General features: G+C 37.2%; 2 protein-coding genes and 1 long non-coding RNA gene across 28 annotated transcripts in view; 2 read left to right on the forward strand and 1 right to left on the reverse strand.

The window, feature by feature from the left end:
• Window positions 1-10349, reverse strand: part of LOC127370223 (uncharacterized) — a 37946-nt gene extending 27597 nt beyond the window's left edge. Inside the window, exon 1 of the long non-coding RNA XR_007886167.1 lies at window positions 10212-10349. This is a non-coding gene — a long non-coding RNA (uncharacterized LOC127370223). The remainder of the gene's footprint in view (window positions 1-10211) is intronic.
• LOC127370206 (uncharacterized) overlaps window positions 1-11762 on the forward strand; it is a 43334-nt gene extending 31572 nt beyond the window's left edge. For 13 of the 26 annotated variants that reach the window (XM_051412053.1, XM_051412065.1, XM_051412051.1 and 10 more), the window contains one exon: window positions 10492-11762. In XM_051412053.1, the coding sequence (XP_051268013.1) occupies window positions 10492-10798 (307 nt within the window). In that variant the 3' untranslated portion in view covers window positions 10799-11762. Of the gene's footprint in view, window positions 1-6704; window positions 7008-8717; window positions 8773-9204 lie in introns of those variants that run through there. The other 13 variants (XM_051412063.1, XM_051412052.1, XM_051412059.1 and 10 more) reach the window with 7 other exon arrangements.
• A 676-nt stretch (window positions 11763-12438) lies between these two features.
• LOC127370209 (septin-2-like) lies at window positions 12439-20829 on the forward strand. Its single transcript, XM_051412074.1, has 3 exons — window positions 12439-12467; window positions 17925-17979; window positions 18062-20829. Exons 2-3 carry the CDS (start codon window positions 17972-17974, stop codon window positions 19653-19655), a joined length of 1602 nt encoding a protein of 533 aa, XP_051268034.1. The 5' UTR covers window positions 12439-12467; window positions 17925-17971; the 3' UTR covers window positions 19656-20829.
• The last annotated feature ends 315 nt before the right edge of the window (window positions 20830-21144 follow it).

Below are 21144 nucleotides of genomic sequence, written 5' to 3' on the forward strand. Positions count from 1 at the left end.
TTGGGCAATATAAAAATTTTTGATTATATACTAAAATGAAAAAGTCCAGCTGTACTTACAAAAATGTATGTTGTGGTGAAAATGGATTCATTCATCAAACTTTGCAATTTGAGAATATTGATAACTGTACACACTTACAGTGTTAGATTATGTTTTTCCTTAAATGAGGCAAAAGTGTCAGACAGAATTGACAGAATAAAACTACGGAGTAGTAAGATACCCATAAAAGTGTTCAGATGCAATGTTGTATTGTTGTTGAAGCTGTTCAAAGGACATCAGTGTATTACCCTGGTATACATCCCAAATAAGCCAGATGCCTTTCTTAACTATCAAACACACTATTATTAATTCCTGGGGCGAACTCATCATTCCTAGTGCAAAGGATGAAGCGTTTTCCCCAAAATGCTTTGTAATGTCTCACCAGACTCTGATAGTGTTGTAAATAATAGAGTTACGCTTAATGTCTGGCAACCTCTTTTTTCCATAATTTGTGAGTTTGCTCAGTAGGGAGTAGGGAGAGGAGAACCATTCATCAATACCCGCTTCAGATTTTAAATGAGACTGGAGCCAGTCCCAGACTATTCGGGTGTGGTAGGCCCAGTTATAAAATCTCTGATTGGGTAGGGCTAAGCCCCCTCATTCCACTGGCAGCTGTAAAGTCTTAATTCTGATTCTGGGTCTTTTATTGTGCCAAAAAAATTGTTAAAAGGCCCTTTCTAGATCTAAGATAACCATCTTTGGTAACCATAATGGTAACATCTGCATAGGGTAAAGCAACCTGGGGAGTATGTCCATCCTTATGAGACTGATTCTGCCCATCCAGGAGAGAGGAAGGTCATGCCATTTCTCAAGGTCATTCTTAACTGTTCTGATTGTAGGCACAAAATTAAGTCTCCTCAGGTCCTCAACATAAGGTGACACCTTAATGCCAAGATAAACGAAGCCTGACGTGGCCCATCTGAACGGGAAATTCGTATCTGAGCTTGTGCTACTGTAATTCCCCAGGGTCATGGCCTCAGATTTTGTGTAATTTACTTTATAGCCAGATATGGAACCAAATGAGTTGATAATTGACATAGTAGCCGGGACTGATACCTCAGGCTTGGAAAGAAAAAGTAAAACGTCATCAGCATATAATGCTATCTTGTGAGTGGTCTTGCCTAAAGTGACGCCCTGTATTTCCTTACTATTCCTGATGCGTTCCATCAGTGGCTCTAAAGTGAGAGCAAAAAGGATGGGGGAGAGCAGGCAGCCCTGTCTTGTCCCTCTACCGAGCGGGAAGGGAGAAGAATGGTAACACTTTATAATAAGTACACACTATTAAGCATTAGTTAAGCATTAATAAATACTGAATTCATCATTTATAACCCATTTTTCTGACATGAATACACATTAGTATGTAGTTTATAAACACAGTTAAAAATGTTTTATTCATCATTGATAAGCACATTAGTAATGGATTAGTAAATACTGAATTCATCATTTATAAAGCATGTTTCTGCTGTAAATAGTCATTACTATGTGGTTTATAATCACAGTTATAAATGTTTTACTCTTCATTAATAAGCTCATCTATAACGTGCTAATGATTGCATTGTCATATTTTATATATGATGGATTCAGCATTTCTAGATCAAGTATTACATCACTTACTAACCAGTTATTTAGGATTTGTCAGTGGTTTGTAATATCATTTAGAAAGTGTATGTAAATGAACAAACTATTTAGATGTACATTTCTGCATGCACTTGCACATCCACTATTCAGACATGTATTAATGATTAGTGACTGTGTTAGCAGATGTTCCATAAAAACTCACAAATTCATTTTCTAATGATGGCCTATAAACAGTTATTAATGCAGGAATTCATGAATTGAGGCAGTTACAAAGCACTTACTACTCGTTAATTAAATATTTTGCACGAGCTCATCTAAAGTGAGCACTATCTATGGCTTATTAAGCATTTACAAATGAGATATAAAGGCTGACAATGCCTCGAGACTCACAAAATGTTCAGTTATCTTAACAGACGAAGAAGAGACACAACACAAAGGGATATAGAACATTTTGTATTGATATTTACTGCAACTTCCCAACATATTGTATGAAGACGAACAAGGGTGGTTTATGAACACATGCTATTGTTGTCATCTTATCTGTTTGGGACGTGTACGTTGAGCTCCCGCTCTCAGCACGTCATCAACGCGATGACGGTGGGAGGCGGGATGTTACATCATAATTACGTTAACTCTCAGAAGTTTCTGCAGCCAAGAGAAGCATGGACAAGTCTGGAGTCGGCGACCGCTCGCGGTACAGCTGCTGACAAGCTAATGTTAGCTTTCAACCATAATGTGTGCTAGCAAACAAAGACACATACTCACCACTAGAGCCGCTGACGGCCGCCGACTCCAATGTATCCATCCCCACACAAGCATTCTTATTGGCCCACGTCCGCCTGACTCGTCCATACAGGCCAGACTTCTCCATGCTTCTCTTGGCAGCTAGTGCCCGGTGCCGCATCTCAGAGGACAACTGTACCACATTAAGAAGTCTTCTCACATTAGAGTACGAGAACCTCCCCCCTGATAAAGCCTGTCTGATCGTCATTTATAGGTGAAGGTAAATAATTCTCCAATCGTCTGGCCAGCACTTTAGAAAGTATTGTGCTTTCCACATTTATAAGGCTGACAGGTCTATGAGAACCGCACTCATCTGACGGTTTATTTTTATTCAGTATTAAAAAGATATTGGCTAAATTTAGAGAGGGAAGGGAGACATCTATTCCTGAAGGAGTCCAAAAACATATCGGTCAGAGGGCCCACCACAACTCTGCTAATTTTTTTTAGAATATTCCGGCCCATTTAGCTCTAAATCTAATGTTTCCAACGTCTTTTTCGGATTTATGCAACTAGCTGTACTGTAAACCCCAACAGTTCTGCTAACTCAAAAGAAATATGGGCATAGAAATCAAAACCACCTGATGAGTCAACAGAGAACTTAAGTTTTAAGAGCTGTTAACTATTGATGTTTTAATTTTATGTGGATCATTTTTTTCTGAGTGAACATTTGTGTCTAAATCATAACTTCTGAGTGAACGGAGGGATGTAGCGTCTGACGTCATCGACGTCACGACGACCAGGCTCGGACTTCACGTTTCTAAAAAATTCAAGATGGCTATCGTTTGGCGAGCGAGAAGAATTTTGAAGTAACGGAGGAAAACTTTTAATTTACTGTGGGTTAAGTTACAACAGTCAAGAGAATACAAACATATTCGGAGCGCTGTTAAAGAAAGATTTGTTCTGTGTTCCTTTGTTTGTGTTTTACCACCGTGCACTCGGTTTATCAGTATGAAGAAGCAGTTTGGCACGTTACTGTTGCGCTAACGTTACCTAAAGAGTAACGTAACGTCGACGTTATGTCTCTGAATGTAAACGGTAACTTTGAACTCTGCTGCTGTTCTTTCTCACAGGTGCTTCGGTCTGCTCAGTAAAAAGTTTTAAAATGTCGGTTGTAAGTTGTCAGTTGCAGTAAAGTTAACAGAAAGGATAACGTTAATAAAGTTAGGAGCTGCTGTTCGTTATATTAACCCGGTACCGGACAGACTGTCAGACTCTGCATCTATAGTGAAAACCTTCCTGGTGAGGAACAATAGAGCTTAGTTTAAACTTTATTCTTAACATCAGATAAAGCATGAGGAAGGAAAGAGAGAAAGAATGATACAATAGTAATACATATTTAAAAATCAATTACCATCAGATCGATATATTGATGCATAGTATGGCATTTCATTATGATAGTACAAATATTTGAAAAAACAAACATACAAGTTGAGTAAATGATAAACACGCAACAAACACATTTAGTGTTTGCATATAAAGCTCGACTGAACCAGTATATACTGTAACTATTTATGTTTGATAAGTACTGTATGTATTTTAAGTTCACTTATATCTGCTGTAATTGATCTTTCCTTGTAGGTTCAAGTGGAAGCACAGTGTTTCCTCGAGCTTCAAAGACATCTCAGTAAGATGTATCCTAAAATAGTGTTGATGGTTGAATGCAGGTTTATTTTATTATTATAGGATGTAGTTTGTGGTCTGGTGAACTATATTGTGTTATACACAGAGGTGTCTTTATTTAGCATGGCCACCTCAGTATAACGTGATACAATTCAACAGCAGCACAGTCACAGGTAAAAACTGGTAGCTTTGCTGCAATGGATGCATTATGTTTTCCGCTTAAAACACAAGTTTAATCTATATACATTTATGTGTTTGTATGTCTGCAGGTGTTGCTGAGTTCCATCACATTACAAATGTGAACCTACGTAATCAGTTCTACTGTGAGGTTGACAGACACACACCTCAACTGATTGCCCTGTACAGAGAGACGGCGATCTCCGAGAGATCTTCGGGATTTATGTGAGTTTAAGATTAACTTTGTTCTGAGCACAATGATGGTTTTTGATGATGATTCTATGATTATGTAAGTTGAACTGGCTTGATGTGCTGGTAAATATTTCTATAATGATTACTATGTTTTGGTTGTCAATCTAGGAACAACATGATGTAAACATGAGACGCAGTCTGGCCCTTCGTGCCCTTCCGGTGTACCAGAGAGGATGATTCTGAGTTCTTCAAGACCTGGAATGAAAGTATTTAGTGCACTCATAGAAATGTCAATATCAATGACATGTACCAGGAAATATAGTATAGGAAACTAACTTTAAGGCCTCTTTTCAGGTTCAAATGGATGGATAGGTTGTTTTTTTCTCTCTCAGTATAATGCTAAAATATGGTATGTACAATGAAAGAGTGATTGGGGACCTACTCTCCAAATTAGAGAGAAATTCACAGTTCTTGTTTCATGAATGTAAGTGTATTTGAATCCAATATGAGTCTTCAGTTGTCTGAGTTAGAATTATGTTGACATTGTTAATGATACATGACTTTAAACCTTTTTACTGGAATTATCCTTGTAATCGGATTGTTTGTATTTTGCAGCAAGAAGATGAGCCAGATGTTGCTGACACTCCTGTGGGTCTCCTTACTGTGGTCACTGACAACACAACTCATTTCAGCCCCAAGAGCATTTCTGTTGTCATCGAAGATGAAATTGTTTTAAGAGAACTGTCCATGAATCAGTGTTCTTAACTCCTGCTTTTAAAATAAATCAGGCTGTGACATTTTGTTTTATTTTCTCATCTTAATGGCATTTGCTAAAGATTTGGGCTACAGCTAATAGTTTTTATAGTTGTTTGGTCTATAAAATGTTGGGAAATGAAAATGCTTATTACATTTTTCTAAAGCCCTAAGTGCCTTACCAGTTTGATGTTTGAAATAAGTTTTAGTGTCACATAAATTGATGTACATTATGATGTTGTTACATAGATCATATGCATTGATACAACAGATGTTTAAAGTTTGTTTTTTAATAAAGAAAACTTGAATTGTAATAGAGTCTTATTTGTATTTGTGTATAAGTGTTAGATGATGTACATTTTAAGTTGACTAGTAGTTTGTAGACTTCAATGTGTTTGAGTTTAATATGGTTTAATTGGTTGGTGTCACTTTCATGTTTTCTAACATTATTAGCTGATTATAATTGTGTAGTAGGCCGACATCAGTATTTCAGTTTAGAATTAATTTTGAGTGCATGTCCCACATTATATGAGCCTAATTATAAATTGAGGAATATCAATATTTATAAGATAACATTGAGATAATTTAAGGCAACTGTAAATGTAATTTTTAATTTATGTAAACTTAAAACATTTAAAAACATCACTAAAAAAATAATAACTTTTGAGTTCTGTGAACTTATAAGGGTTTACAGTGTGGCGATGTCGTGTCACAGATTTCTTCATTATTACTTTATTTTCCTCATTAAAAGATTCCATAGACACTAGATTGTGAACAGTGTGGATAGGGCCTAGAGCAAACCCAGACTACTAAATCAACTTATTTTTGTTTTTGGAACAATAAAGTGATGATGTCTTGAGGAATAACCGGTTTAATACCCTTTGCCATAGCTGATAAGATAGGAATGAATTGTTTCTCTTTTAAGTATGTTGTTGTCAGATGGGTCATGCACAATGTTTGTTTGCACTCTCAGATACCTAATATTCCTGCATGGGAAGCTTGCCACCAGACATTACTTTTGAATGGAAAATTATACCCAAATGGAAAATGTTCCATCAGCTGTAACTGTCAAACTGTAGATTGTAGTTGACAATTTGAAAATATTAACGCTCATAGTGTTACATTGTTTTTCTTTAAATGAGGCGGAAATGTCATATAATAAGGTAAATGTATGTTTGCTCCACACCCATAAAGTACAAGGACCATAGCTCAGTCTGTCTGGGTTATGTCACTGATCTGCTGAGTCAGCACTAACCCTTCAGATTTTGGTGGAAGTGGCAGCAAAAGAGTTTTTAGCCCAATGCTTCTGGACCTGGAAACATTGCTGGTGGGGTTTTCAGGTTCTAACATAAATCACATTGTTGACAATAAGTAACACTGATTAATTTACATTGAAGCCACATTGTACTTGTAGCAGTCTATTAAGAGAATCAGCTTTCTGTCTCTGAGACTGTTTCTGTGAAACCATGTGACCACAAAGCCTCCACCCTCTCTGCTGACACTGATCCCTGCTCAGCATCGGAGAGCTTTGTAAAACCAACAACAGGTAAGAACACTTTGAAATAGAACAATGACATACTTTAAAATGCTAAGATCAGGAGTTTATACCAGATATAAATGGAAAATGTATTTGACATAAAAACTGAACATATCTGTTATTTTACATTCATTCATAACTGAACAACACTGAGATGAAATTAAGAATAGTTGTTTTCCCCTCATTTTCTCAACTTTAAAGGACCATAACTATGTTTTTTTATGAGTTAGGAGAGAGAGGGGGATGACACGCAGAAGAGAGCCGCAAGTCAAATTTGAACCCTGGGCCGCTGCAGCAAGGACTCTGTATATGGGGCTAGCTCTACCAGGTGAGCTAACCAGGCACCCTATATATATCCATTTATATATATATATATATATATATATATTTTAATGGGCCCAGTTACCTCGGTAATATGAGAATGTATTTCTATCTATTATTGTGTGTTTAAGCCTAAAGCAGACATGTTGACTGTTGACTGAAGGTTGTTGGTTTTTGTTGTTTTTTTTTTTTTATCTCAAAATATGAATTAGTTGTTGTTCTGCCTGTGGACAAAGCAATGGTCTTCCTGTGTGAGTTTGATACCTTTCATGTTTTATGTTACACTTTGGGGGTCGGCTATGGGATTATTATGATCTCTATATGATTAATATGTCATGACACTAAAAGGTTACTTACTAAAAAATGCTGGGTTAAAACATTATATATAACCTATAAGTACATATTGTACTTTGTATCCAAATAAATTAAACAGAATTTAACAACGTTTATGTCAAATATAGATATACAGTTTAAATGACTAGTTGATAAATGCTATGGATGCGGTTGATAGTCAACAGCTGTTGATAGTAACATATTCTTGTCAAAAGTAATTATAGGCCTGCTGCTGCTGGCTACCAGACCAATGTGGCCGTGGCCACTGATTATAAATCTGAGTGCGCAGTTTATAAACCTTTCACATGGCTGTTTTTTGTTCTTTTTTCTGGAACTGCAGATAATCAATGATCAAGACCAATCTTTATTTATTTATTTTGACAAATTAAGGAAATGTCTAAAACCTGAATACTATCGAGCGTGTCTGCTGTGTGTGGCGGCGGAACATAACAAAGTCTCTCTGCATCATCATACTGCTGATAGAGAACAGCAGGCACACTCACATAAGAACATTGCAGTATCAGAGCGCTAAAACATTTTTTAAATTTATGAACCATGCTCTGTCAATTTCATTGACTGTACATATTGTAGAGGCGTGTAGAAACAACAGTTTGTGCTTGCAGAGTGGCTGAAGTCTGAAAGTTTACATTCCGCTTGTTCAACAGGAGTTTGACAAACTGATCATACTGTCTCCCATTTGTTGCACTTATGACTAATGAATGAATAATTAATAATGAGCATGTTGTTGCATGAAATATTTTCACTGCTGTCCCGATATCTGAAAGAGATGGGTAAAAGTCACTGGTATTTTTAAATCGCACAACTAACTTGGGAAACTTTTAATGATTTATTTCACAACAAAAATGGTTCCATAATTTTTTTGAAAAAGTTGTGCTGAAAGTTTATAGTTTCTAATTAAGTTAGTTAGTTATTTACATTATAAAACCCCTATCAAACTGAGAGAAAGATCATCGTAATTATTAATGTCGGCACAGGCAAGTTACATTTCTATTGTTGACCACATAACATTACAGGTTTATTAGGTTACCATTACACTAAGTAATAATAATAATAATAATAATAATAATAATAATAATAATAATAATAATAATTTTTTTTTATTTGTAAAGCACTTTTCGTAAAAAGAATCTCAAAGTGCTACAGAAACCAAGAAACACAATAACAAAAAACACTCAGGGCAATAACACATTAAAATCAGCAACCAATAAGAATACAAGTGATAAAATACATTAAGAAAAAAAAAATCATATAAATTACAGCATACGGACCATGATTAGTTGAAGTATAATTAATACACAAAAACTAAAACTAATAGCCTACAACAGGCCTTTCAAAGATGTCCCTATACTTTTCTTTCTTCCAGAGAACTAATAAGCTTCTCCATCCTGAAGTTCCTGTGAAGCTGTCACCATGGCAACGTGAGTAATACCAACAATTCTACAACAACAGTGTTTCAGTTTTTGTTTGATTCTTGAAATCCATTACAGAGTGAACACTGCTGAATCACATTTTACTTGATGTGACAATTTACAATATAAGAGTGTGATTGATCATATGTGATGATATACACAATTAAAATATGGCCTCTTGTTTATTAACAACCAAACTTTTAGAAAAAAAGGAAATGTTGATAAAATGTTAAAAGGACACAGGTAGCAGGTGTAGACTAATCACCTGAGGTTAGTGAGCTGATACTGAAAGATGAGTTTCAGGATCAACATTTTTTATGCTTCATTGCTTTGCTACCTTACTAAAAACTGCTAAAATGGTTTTATGACCCCAGTAAAGTGATTTTATTTATTTTGGTTTAAGTTTAGTGGCGTCAAGCTCATGTTTTTACTTTTCTACAGGAACAGCTCGTCCAAATATGACAACATCCAGATCCAATCAAGATCTCCCGCTGTCTACCAGCTGAAACCAAAGAAACAGAAGATTGGAACTATAAGAAGAATGACTCTTGGTGAAAAAGATGTGAACAAGACAAACAGAACCATTTTACTTGTTGGTGAAACAGGAACAGGAAAATCTACTCTGATCAATGCTCTGGTCAACTACACCATGGGAGTGAAGTGGGAGGACAATGACTGGTTTCAGATCGTAGAGGACGAGAAGAGAAGTCAGTCAGAGAGTCAGACATCAGATGTGATCGTTTATGAGATCTTTGGTTTTGAAGGTAAAACTCTGCCCTACTCTCTGACCATCATCGATACTCCTGGATACGGAGATACCAGAGGGCCTGAACAAGATGTCATCACCAGTCACAGATTATTCGACTTGTTCCGCTCAGAGGACGGAGTCCATGAGATCAATGCAGTGGGTCTGGTGCTGAGAGCGACTGAATGTCGAGTGAATGACCGACTGATGTACATCTTTGATTCAGTGATGTCTCTGTTTGGAAAAGATATGGAGAAGAACATTGTTCCCCTCATCACTCACTCAAATGGAAGAAAACCTAAAAATGTTCTTAAAGCCCTCGAGGATGCAAACGTTAAGGGTGCCACAGATGAAAATGATCAGCCTGTTTACTTCCTGTTTAATAACTGTCAGCATGAAGACAGGACAGAGGACACAGATGTCCTTAAACATGCAGCTAAAACATCAACAGAAGGACTGAGACAGTTCACAGACTTTCTGAAAGAAACTGAACCTCAGAAGATGAAGACAACTGCGGATGTTCTGAATGAACGAATCAGACTCAAAGCCTGCATCCAAAACCTGAAAGAGAGAGTTGAGTTTATTGAACTAAAACAGAAAGAAATCCAACAGACTGAGGAAGCTCTGAAGAAATATGAACAAGAGATGAAGAACAATGAGAAGTTCACTGTAGAAGTTGAGGAGGTCGACAAAGATAGACAACCTATTGATGGTGGGATGTGGGGGTTGGTGTTTTATGAAACAGCTGTCTGCTGTACAGTCTGTGAAGAGAACTGTCACTATCCTGGATGTACAGTGGGCTGGAGTCCAAAACACTGTGAGGTCATGAAAGATGGTCGCTGCACTGTTTGTACCAGGAAGTGTCCTGTATCAGCTCATGTGAAAGAAAAGTGGATCTATGTGAACAAGACAAGAAAAGTTCAGAAGACTCTACAGGAAGTGAAAGAGAAGTATGAAAAGAACAAGACAGAAAGTGAGAGCAGGTTGAGCCTTTTGGAAAATCTAAAGAAGAAAACAGAAGAACTTCAGAAAGATAAAGATCAGTGGTTGGAAGAGTCCTTCCAGCATGTTGTCAAACTGGAGCAGATCGCCCTGAATGCTGTTTCACTGTCCACTCTTGTCCACTTGGACTTCCTGATTGAGAAGATGAAGGAGAAAGGAGACACAGAGAAGGTCCAGAAACTGGAAGAGATGAAAAGTGGAGTGGATAAAGGAACCAGAGCAGCACTGCGGTACAAGTTTATGAGACTTAAATTAGCTGCTAAAGCACCTAAAGAAGCAATCAATTGATAGATCAACAACGTGAGCAGTCAGCTATTCAGAAAACAAGTTCTACACTATTCATTCTGTTTCTGTAAGTGTGATGTTGATGTAATTATTACCATTCATTCCATTTAGATAAGCAAGGGCCTGTCATGGACAACCTGGTTTCCTGATTCAATCCTCCTGGAGAACACAGGTTTCTGTGGGACACTACTAACAGCTCTATCTGGCGATGCCCCCTTGTATTTAATATTGACAACTCCCTCCCTCTCCTATATCAAAAACTAAACATAAAGTCAGATCATGTAAATTACAATCTTCAGTCTTTCTTTAGTTTCTCTGTGTGAGTTTAATGTTTTTAATGTTTTTCTATTGGTGGTTTTCAGTCAATACAAGACTCATTTAGATTTTACTCTAAACACATCACTGATATATATTATATACACATATAAATCAGTTAAACATGTTTGTGTCCTATGTTAATTTGTTTGCACAAAAGATGTTACAGAGCCTTAGAAGTACTTTGCTGTGTTGGAGGTGAATCCAACTGTAATGAAATCTAATGTACTTTGATTTGACAGAACTATGGTTTCTTAATCTTTCTTTCTCTTTGTTAATTTCTTTCTTTTTCTGCCCCCTCCCTCTGGAATTCGATCCCCAAACACATCCGTGACTGTATCGACCTTCCAACATTCAAATCTCTGACAAAAACTCACCTTTTTAAATTAGCTTTTAATGTTTAGCTTAGTCTGTGTTTTTAGTGTTTTACTATTTGATGTTGTTTTGCTGCTTTTATGTTTTTATGTAAAGTGTCTTTGAGTATTTAGAAAGGCGCTTATAAATAAAATGTATTATTATTATTATTATTATTATTCATGCTTGTGATGACTAGTTAAAATATTTCAGATGACACAAGGCATGTCTTTCCACATGCAATCACATCCTGATACAGTTTTCTGTGAATGGTGAATAAAATCTCTGCTTCATGAAACCAGTTTGCTCAGAGTGTCTTCACTGGATCATCAGCAGCTTTTAGAGTCTGTTGAACTTTCTTCAATAAACACCTGTTTCTCTAATGAAACACTTTCAGTTGATTCTGACTGATTATTCAGCAAGTACAGATATTCTTCACTTTAACACAGGTGATGGGAAAGTTTCACTCTGTATGGTTTGATTTATCAGTGCTGCATTTGACAAAGTCGAATTACATTAAACTTTATTTCAATAGCATCAAGTCATGATAAAAGTTATCTCAGGACTCAGGACCTGCTTTATTTGAAAAAATAGACCACCTTATAAAATCTAAAAATATTAAATACAAAAATGACACATGAAGTTCCTCAAGGCTCCATTCTGGCCACACTATTTAATATTAACTTGCTCCAACAAACTCAGATTATGTAAAACAGCAAATATTAACCATATATAGTTGGTTTATAAAGCACTGAAGGTCCAAAATACATTCCTTTCTTTTATATTTTTTATTTGAAAAGCATTTTGAATTGTCTGATTGTTTGCTTTGGGGATTTTGTCGTCACGTGATTTCAGAGAAACAGTGTGACTTCAAACCAGTACAACAAGTGAAGTGAAGGGAGGGAGGAGAAAAACAAAGTTTCCACCCTCTCTGGTATAAAACTGCTCTTGGCTCTTGGCTGATGCTTCCTCAGCATCTGACAACTTGTGAAGCCAACAACAGGTAAGAACACTGAAAAATTAGCAATGAAATAGACTTTAAAATGTCAAGCTCAGGAGTTAATACCAGAAATGAAAAAAGAGAAAATGTTATCGACATTATCGCTGAACATGCTATATGGTTACAGCTCTAACTACTATAGTGTCAGGGTTGGTAACTGCAAGGCAACAAGGAATAAGACTCAAATATGGAGCAGGAAAAGTTCAGGAATTTGATGACAGAAATAGTGTTACATGCAAGTCCAAACAGGGGTAAAAGAGTCCACAAGAAGACATGAACATGGGTGGGAATAATGTATAGCCAGGTACTGGCTGGTACAGGCACAGGTACAGGTATAGGTATTCATATGACAGGTTTCAGGTTTACAGAGATAGCAGAAAGGGTAGCAGATAGTAGAGATGAGATTTATGGCTCTTTGAAGGGAGCCGGAACTTGAGAAGCCGTTCCTTTCAAAGAGCCGTTCAAAAGACTGACCCATTTATATATTTATTTATTTTTAAGAAGCTAGTCTGGGCGTAAATAATCATTGGGAGGAATGATAGGGTAAGGTTTGGATCAGAATCATTCATACTCAGATGGGATCAGGGGCGCCATATAGGGGGGAAAGTTAGGACAATTCCAAGGGCCCATGACTGACAGGGGCCCCAAAAAATAGGTAAAAACTAATATAAAATGATTAAACCATCATCATTCAGTATATATATTTCATATATAATAATACAATGAATGATCTCTTTGTTTTTACCTGTTTTTGGCAGTAAAAGTTAAATATCCCCATTGACCAAAAAGTAAACATCCATATTGACCGACCACCCCCCTGTATCTGCATGAAATGGTTTGGTCCTGCCTTAGCGCACTTATCAGTGACTGTCTTTATTGCAGTCAGTAGATGCTCCAGAACTACAGTGATCACAATGTTAACTAGTAAATCAAAATCTGGTTTTCAAAAAAGGAAAGAGAGAAAAGAGAGAGGAAAGACAAAGGAAAGGATGTCAATCTGTAACCCAGTGTTTCACCAAGAAAGGAGCCTATAGTCTGTGAGTGGTATTAACCTGTTGGCTTAATGTCCATAGGGAAATAAGATACAGCTACAGACTAGTGTTAGTCTACATTTAATCACCATTTAATCAGTTCAGGGAAACGTTTAGCAAGATATTCATATTAAATCATTGTCCCTGCCCCTTTTAGCAGACTTAACAACAGATGAGTCAGCAGCACCCAGTCTCCCCATCACTGTACCCCTCCCAGTCCCCCCATCACTGTACCCCTCCCAGTCCCCCCATCACTGTACCCCTCCCAGTCTCCCCATCACTGTACCCCTCCCAGTCTCCCCATCACTGTACCCCTCCCAGTCCCCCCATCACTGTACCCCTCCCAGTCTCCCCATCACTGTACCCCTCCCAGTCCCCCATCACTGTACCCCTCCCTGTCCCCCATCACTGTACCCCTCCCAGTCCCCCCATCACTGTACCCCTCCCAGTCTCCCCATCACTGTACCCCTCCTGTCCCAGTGAAGAAGCTGAGCAACGTTGTGTTCAATGACAGGCCAGTTAGCATCACTGCAGGGAGTCTGTGGGGATTTCTGTCTCTCTTGCTCTTTTTACCATTTCAAAAAAGAAAATGTAATATTTATTAATGACAGAAATTCAAACACATTAATAACAATTATTTTCTCAGATAATGATCATTATGAAATAAATAACAAACAATTAACAAGATGCAGCTACACAGCATTTTTGGAGACGTCTGCATTGCTTTACGTATATTTTGTACATTGCCTGTGACTGTTGCTGGTGGGGAGAGAGCTTTCAGTAAGCTAAAACTGATAAAAAACTATTTGAGGTCCACTATGTCTCAGGACAGACTTTGCAGTCTTGCCATGTTGTCCATTGAAAGTCAGTTGGCTAGAAAGCTCGACTTCAAAGACTTATCAGTGACTTTGCTAGGAAGAATGCTCGGCACTGGGCTCTTGGTGAGTCAGGCTGAGCGAGGGCCAGTGATAGCTGACAAATGGCATGGCTGTGGAGATTGGATATTACTACAGACATAATGTCCACAGCCTAAAAAAACTGAGCACAAGATGTATGGCTGGACTGCCAAAAACGTGTTGAGCTGTTATTTGAGAGTAAAGTTTGGGTTTCCAGGAGTCCTTTGTTCTTATTTATACATTTTTAAGTTGATGTCACTGGTACTGTTAATTTGTAATGACTATTCCAAACCTCAAAACCTTTTGATTTAGTGATCACTTGATCTGTTTTGTGGCACTATAATAACCCTGGTGTGGAAATTTAATTTTACATGTCAACTTTATTTTCTTGTTGGCATATATGTGCCTAAGTTCAAGAATCTGCTGTTTCCATTGTTTTGAGAGGATGATGTTAATTTATTTTGATTGAAAAGTTAATATATATTTAAGTTTGTTTGTTTTTCTTTTTTTAAATCTTTAATTAATAATTATAATGACAATTAATAATAATAATAAATGATTAATTTTATAAAGAAAATTCTCCATTTTGAAATGTTACAATTAAAATACATTGAGACTGTAAAAGATGGCCTTTAGCACATTTTCTATGGTTGCTTTTAATCTTGCATCAAATAGTGAACTGCATACTGTATGCAGACTTGCATGCATGTACAAATCACCAGCAGTAAATATTGTGGTAGTAGCCTACTAGTATTGAACTACAAGAAGCAAGACAGTTGCAAGCCTTTAATTAGAGTTATGTAAAGCTTTTGATGGGACAGTTAGGTCCTAGAGATGTGGTGACAACAGCTGCGCAGAGGGGCCCAATTAGATTTTGTTGTCATGGGGCCCAAAATTCCTGGTGGCGCCCCTGGATGGGATATAAATTATTTTGAAATATTGATTATAATTTAATTTGACATATTAGGTTGACGTCTGAACAGCGCATCCAAATGCTGCTGCGCTTTCTTTGGCTCATTGTAGCGGCAGTACTGACACTCCGCACTCACGTGAAGGCAGTGTGCCACTGTGTCGGACAACTCAGATGACATCATGTAAAATTTGCATATCAAATTAGCACCCCATGCGTACTCTGCTGCGCTCCTCCCCTTGTTGTGCATGCTCTCCGTCTCAGTGGAGTAGCAAAGGAGGAGCTTGTGTGCACATGCTGTGTGTGTGACAGCGATTTAAAAGAAAAAAGAAAGAAAAGAACGGCTCTCAACTGCGACTCGGTTCCCATCGTTCATGTTAAAGAGCCGTTCAATAGATTTGGTTCGTTCGTGAACGTCACAACTCTAGCAGATAGCAGAGGTTAGAAAGCAAGGTATGAAACCAATAAAACAAAAAGGATGTAGTTAAGTATTACAGGGCACACGATAAGACAGGGGAAACAGGTGAGAAGGTGGGCGGGGGCAATGAATGAATGAATAAATGTGTTTGAAGAAATGGGATTGTGGCCAGAGGAAGGGACAGAGGGTACTTTTCATTAAACTAACTTAAGTCTACTGTATGCTGATCTGGAAATCGTTCTCCCTCCATCATGAAGGATCTTCCAATTTCTTAAATGCACTTTGAGAAGACGAGGAGCAAGGAGAAAGGGAAACAAATGTGTATCCTACACATTTTTTTTTTTATCAAACTACTGCACGCCAAGTGCTATTTATGTTTGGTATGATGTAAAATCTAGTTGACAATATTCAAACAAAATTCAGTCATTCTTTACACAGTTACGCAGTATTCTCATAGTGCTTACTTTGTAGAGTTGTGTATAGGGATTTACAGATAATATAACACATTTACATGGTAAGATGCTATATCATTCGCCCTCATGTTGTGTTGTGATCTAACACTTTTGTGTTGTGTGGCGTCACATAAAGAAGCAGTTTTTTTCTTTGTTTTTATTTACAATACTATCGACACACATCGTCCACAGGAATGTGGTGTATTATTACACCGAAAACATTAATGCAAGTAAAATACTAGCCTACGTAATCATAACAAATCACACTGATTAATACATAAATTACAAGGAATATTAAATGATTAAAATCATACAACAACAATTCACAAGACATATATATTTACATATACGAATACTGTAAGGCTTTTAAATTGTTCTTAAATGAAGTGTTTTGTGGACATTCATATAATTTGATTTGTCAGGTGATACATCTGGTCAGCGGTCATATCGGTCCTCACCCAGAGAAGCAGAATATGAATTGTTTGTTAGCTACTAATAAACAGTTTGTAATATTTGTCTTTTAAAAATGTAAATCCTCATACACTAAGCTGACTTATGGCTAACAGTTGACACAGGTAATAATTTAATGATGTAATTATGAAAATGTTATCTCATACTTATGTATGAAACACTAAGGCAGTCTGGAGAAACTATCATCTTCCAATTTTCTTTCTCTGATGCAGTATGTTGCTGTTAAGTCAGTCATGAAAAATTTGTTGAGGAAAAAAGAAACAGCATACGGTAAACAGTCTGATTCATCATCACTGTGTGCTCTTGCAGTGATTTAGTTCACTCTCATAAAATTGTCATGACTAGTGGATTCACATGTATGAGGCAAATTAAATTCATAATCACCACTACATCACCAAGCTACTGGGACTTTGGATGCATTGTTCTGTACCACTTTCTGGTGTGATTGGGACTTAAAAAACACAGCTGTAGTCTGACAGGTGGGATGTTTATCTGCAGTCTTTCCTCCTGTATGTTACAATTACTGACCTGCTCTTGAGATCAACAGGCTTTTATCAAACATAAATATAAAAAGGCAAAAGGTTATCTTGTTGGTTTCTTATTCTGTCAATAAGAAGACACAACAAGGCTAATATTATTCCAAAGTAAATGTTTAATTATACAGGGTTTTGTTCAGCATTGTTTTTTTGCGCTACTGTCTGATGCTTCTGTTCTAAAATGATAGTTCTTTATTTTTAATAATGTGAACTCCTTTGTAATTTGAGTTGTGTATTTTAAACAACAGCATTAGTTCTTACATGCATTTTTGATTTTGACCACTAGGGGGTTCATTGAGCCCCTTGAACCAACACAAACAGCACCTATGGTGAAATGTTTAACATGTCAAACTCTGTTGGACCCTCCAGTAGGTCCTATGTTGTCATGATGTTTGTTTGCTGAGCATCTTTCAACCTAAAATATCTTTCTAGTGGAGATTTTTAAATGGAGGATAGAGGTTTCCAGAAAAAAACGTCCTTCTTTTTTAATATGTCTGAGGTTCATGTTCAAACAAATTATTTTTGAATTGTGATTCTGTTTATAGGATGGAGAATATCAGATTTAAGGTCCATAACTCTTTTCAGTGAAAACATCAGTACAGAGATAAACTGAAGACAGTCATCAGTTACTGTAAACTAGCTGAGCTAACCTAGCACACAGCCATGCCCCCTCCCAATCTAATAATGGCAATAAATAACAAGTTGAAAGGAAGTGTAGGTTACTGACTTGTTTTTCTTTAATCCAGAGAACTAATAAACTGCTGCATCTTCAAGCTCCTGTGAAGCCGTTACCATGGCGATGTGAGTAATATATCTCTACAACACAGAGTGTTTCAGTGTTTATTGTTTCAGTGTTTGAGCTCCTGTCTTAACTTTTCTACAGGAACAGCTCGTCCAAATATGACAAGATCACCTGCAAAGTTCTGATCCAATCAGGATCTCCCACTGTCTACCAGCTGAAACCAAAGAAAGAGAAGATTGGAACTCTAACAAGAATGAATCTTGGTGAAAGAAATCTGAACAAGACAAACAGAACCATTTTACTTGTTGGTGAATCAGGAGCAGGAAAATCTACTCTGATCAACGCTCTGGTCAACTACACCATGGGAGTGAAGTGGGAGGAGAATGTCTGGTTTCAGATCGTAGAGGACGAGAAGAGAAGTCAATCAGAGAGTCAGACATCAGATGTGATCGTTTATCAGATCTTTGGTTTTGAAGGTAAAACTCTGCCCTACTCTCTGACCATCATCGATACTCCTGGATACGGAGATACCAGAGGGATTGAAGATGACTTCATCAGTCAGAGATTATTAGACTTGTTCTGCTCAGTGGACGGAGTCCATGAGATCAATGCAGTGGGTCTGGTGCTGAGAGTGACTGATAATCGACTGTGTGACAGACTGTCCTATGTCTTTGATTCAGTGATGTCTCTGTTTGGAAAAGATATGGAGATGAACATTGTTGCCCTCATCACTCACTCAGATGGAAGAACTCCTAAAAATGTTCTGAAAACCCTCGAGGATGCAAACATTAAGTGTGCTAAAGATGAAAAGAATCAGCCTGTTTACTTCCTGTTTGATAACTGTCAGGATGAAGACAGAAACGAGGACCCAGAAGACCTGCAAAATGCAGATACAATATCAACAAAAGGACTGAGACAGTTCACAGACTTTCTGGAAATAACTGAACCTCAAAAGCTGAAGACAACTGCGGATGTTCTGAATGAGCGAATCAGACTGACAGCCTCCATCCACAGCCTGAAAGAGAGAGTTGAGTTTATTGAACTAAAACAGAAAGAAATCCAACAGACTGAGGAAGGTCTGAAGAAATATGAACAAGAGATGAAGAACAATGAGAAGTTCACTGTAGAAGTTGATGAGGTCTACAAAGGTGAACAATCTATTGATGGTGGGATGTGGGGGTTGATGTTTTATCAAGGAGCTGTCTGCTGTACAGTTTGTAAAGAGAACTGTCACTATCCTGGATGTACAGTGGCCTGGTATCCCAGAGACTGTGAGGTCATGAAAGATGGTAACTGCACTGTTTGTACCGGGAAGTGTCCTGTATCAGCTCATGTGAAAGATAAGTGGATCTATGTGAACAAGACAAGAAAAGTTCAGAAGACCTTTGAAGATAAGAAAGAGAAGTATGAAAAGAACAAGACAGAAAGTGAGAGCAGGTTGAGCATTTTGGAAAATCTAAATAAGGAAACAGAAGAACTTCAGAAAGATAAAGATCAGTGGTTGGAAGAGTCCTTCCAGCATGTTGTCACACTAGTGCAGATCGCCCTGAATGCTTATTCAGTGTCCACTCTTGTCCACTTGGACTTCCTGATTGAGAAGATGAAGGAGAAAGGAGACACAGAGAAGGTCCAGAAACTGGAAGAAATTAAAAGAAGAGTGAATGAAGGAACCAGAGCAGCACTGTGGTACAAGTTTGGTAAACTAACAGCAGCTGGTAAAGAAGCAAAGAAGTAGGTGAACCAAATGACCATGAGCAGACAGCTATGTAGAAAACAAGGTCTATACTATAAATACAAATTTACAAACATCACTAAAGGTTTATCATTCTCTCTCTTTAAAGTATGATGTTGATGTAATATATGGATTCTTACATAAGCCACACTCATCGTTTAGCCCCTTTACATGCATTTTAGTAACCAGAGATCTGTACTACAAAGCGTGCTAACTGGCAGTTTAACTTCTCGATTAACTCATGCTACAAAAGCTAGAGTTTAACCGAGGTATGTTGTCGTGGCAATTTACTCTTTATGTCTAAACTGCTCAGAGCAGGTTATCTTTGTGGTTAACTCAAAGTTAAATTCATTAACGGGTCTATTTAGTTCATTATTTTGTTAATCGGAGTTGTATTCTGTCGTACTCTGTTCACAATGAGCTTCCAACAAGCGTCCTTATCATTGTTGGCCCCTACTACGTGAGATTAGCCAATTAACTTTTCTTTGAACTCCTCATTTCCGGATATTATAACAGTACATCAGAGTTTGTAAAGTTTGTAGTATATCCCTGCTATATCTCTGCTTTTAAATGTAGGGATGACGCCCCCTGGTGTTTAATGTAGAGCACAACCGCTTCCTCCCTCTCCTATATTATTAATTATAAGTAACATTCTGTTGTTAATACATTAAGTTTTCTTTGTGTTTAAGTTTTTATTATGTGATTTTCAGTCAATATTCTGATGTTATTGTGATGTTCAGTAAGTCTCAGTGAACACATTCCTGACATATCTAAAATCTAATATATTAGATAGATAGATAAAGTATCTATCTATCTATCCCGAGGGAAATTCAAGAGAAAGAGTTGTGAAGAATGCGGGCATAATATAAAGCTGTTAAAATTCATGTTTGTTTGCCCATGTTAATTAAAGATGTTACAGAATACAGATATCTACAGAATAGAAATATTCTGCTGTGCTGGGAGTGAAATCTAATTTATTTTGGATTGATTTGCTTGTGATGACTAGTTCAAATATTCCAGATGACACAGGCCATGTAGAAACATTTTGATCAGTTTAATGTACTTTATTTTCTAACAAGATATATTTTTGGGATTGCAATATATTTTGTATTTTACATGCAATCACATCCTGATGCAGTTTTCTGTGAATGATGAATAAAATCTCTGCTTCATGAAACCAGTTTGCTCAGAGTGACTTCACTGGATCATCAGCAGCTTTTAGAGTCTGTTGAACTTTCAACAGAGAAACACAGCAACATTAGAATTGATCTTTCAATAAAGTGAATATGCGATGAACTCTGATGATGATGGTTTCTGGAATGACCACTAGAGGGAGCCAAACACTGTGCCACTGAAGGATTCTGTTATGTGGACTGATGAGACTCTACTGAACTAGCTTTACATCAACACACCAACCTGGCAACTAAGATCCCTTTGCCCAGACACCCTCACCACATTCAAGAGCAGGCTTAAGACATTCCTCTTTGATAAA

This window comes from Dicentrarchus labrax, unplaced genomic scaffold (assembly GCF_905237075.1).
Source record: "Dicentrarchus labrax unplaced genomic scaffold, dlabrax2021, whole genome shotgun sequence".
Lineage (NCBI taxonomy): Eukaryota > Metazoa > Chordata > Actinopteri > Moronidae > Dicentrarchus > Dicentrarchus labrax.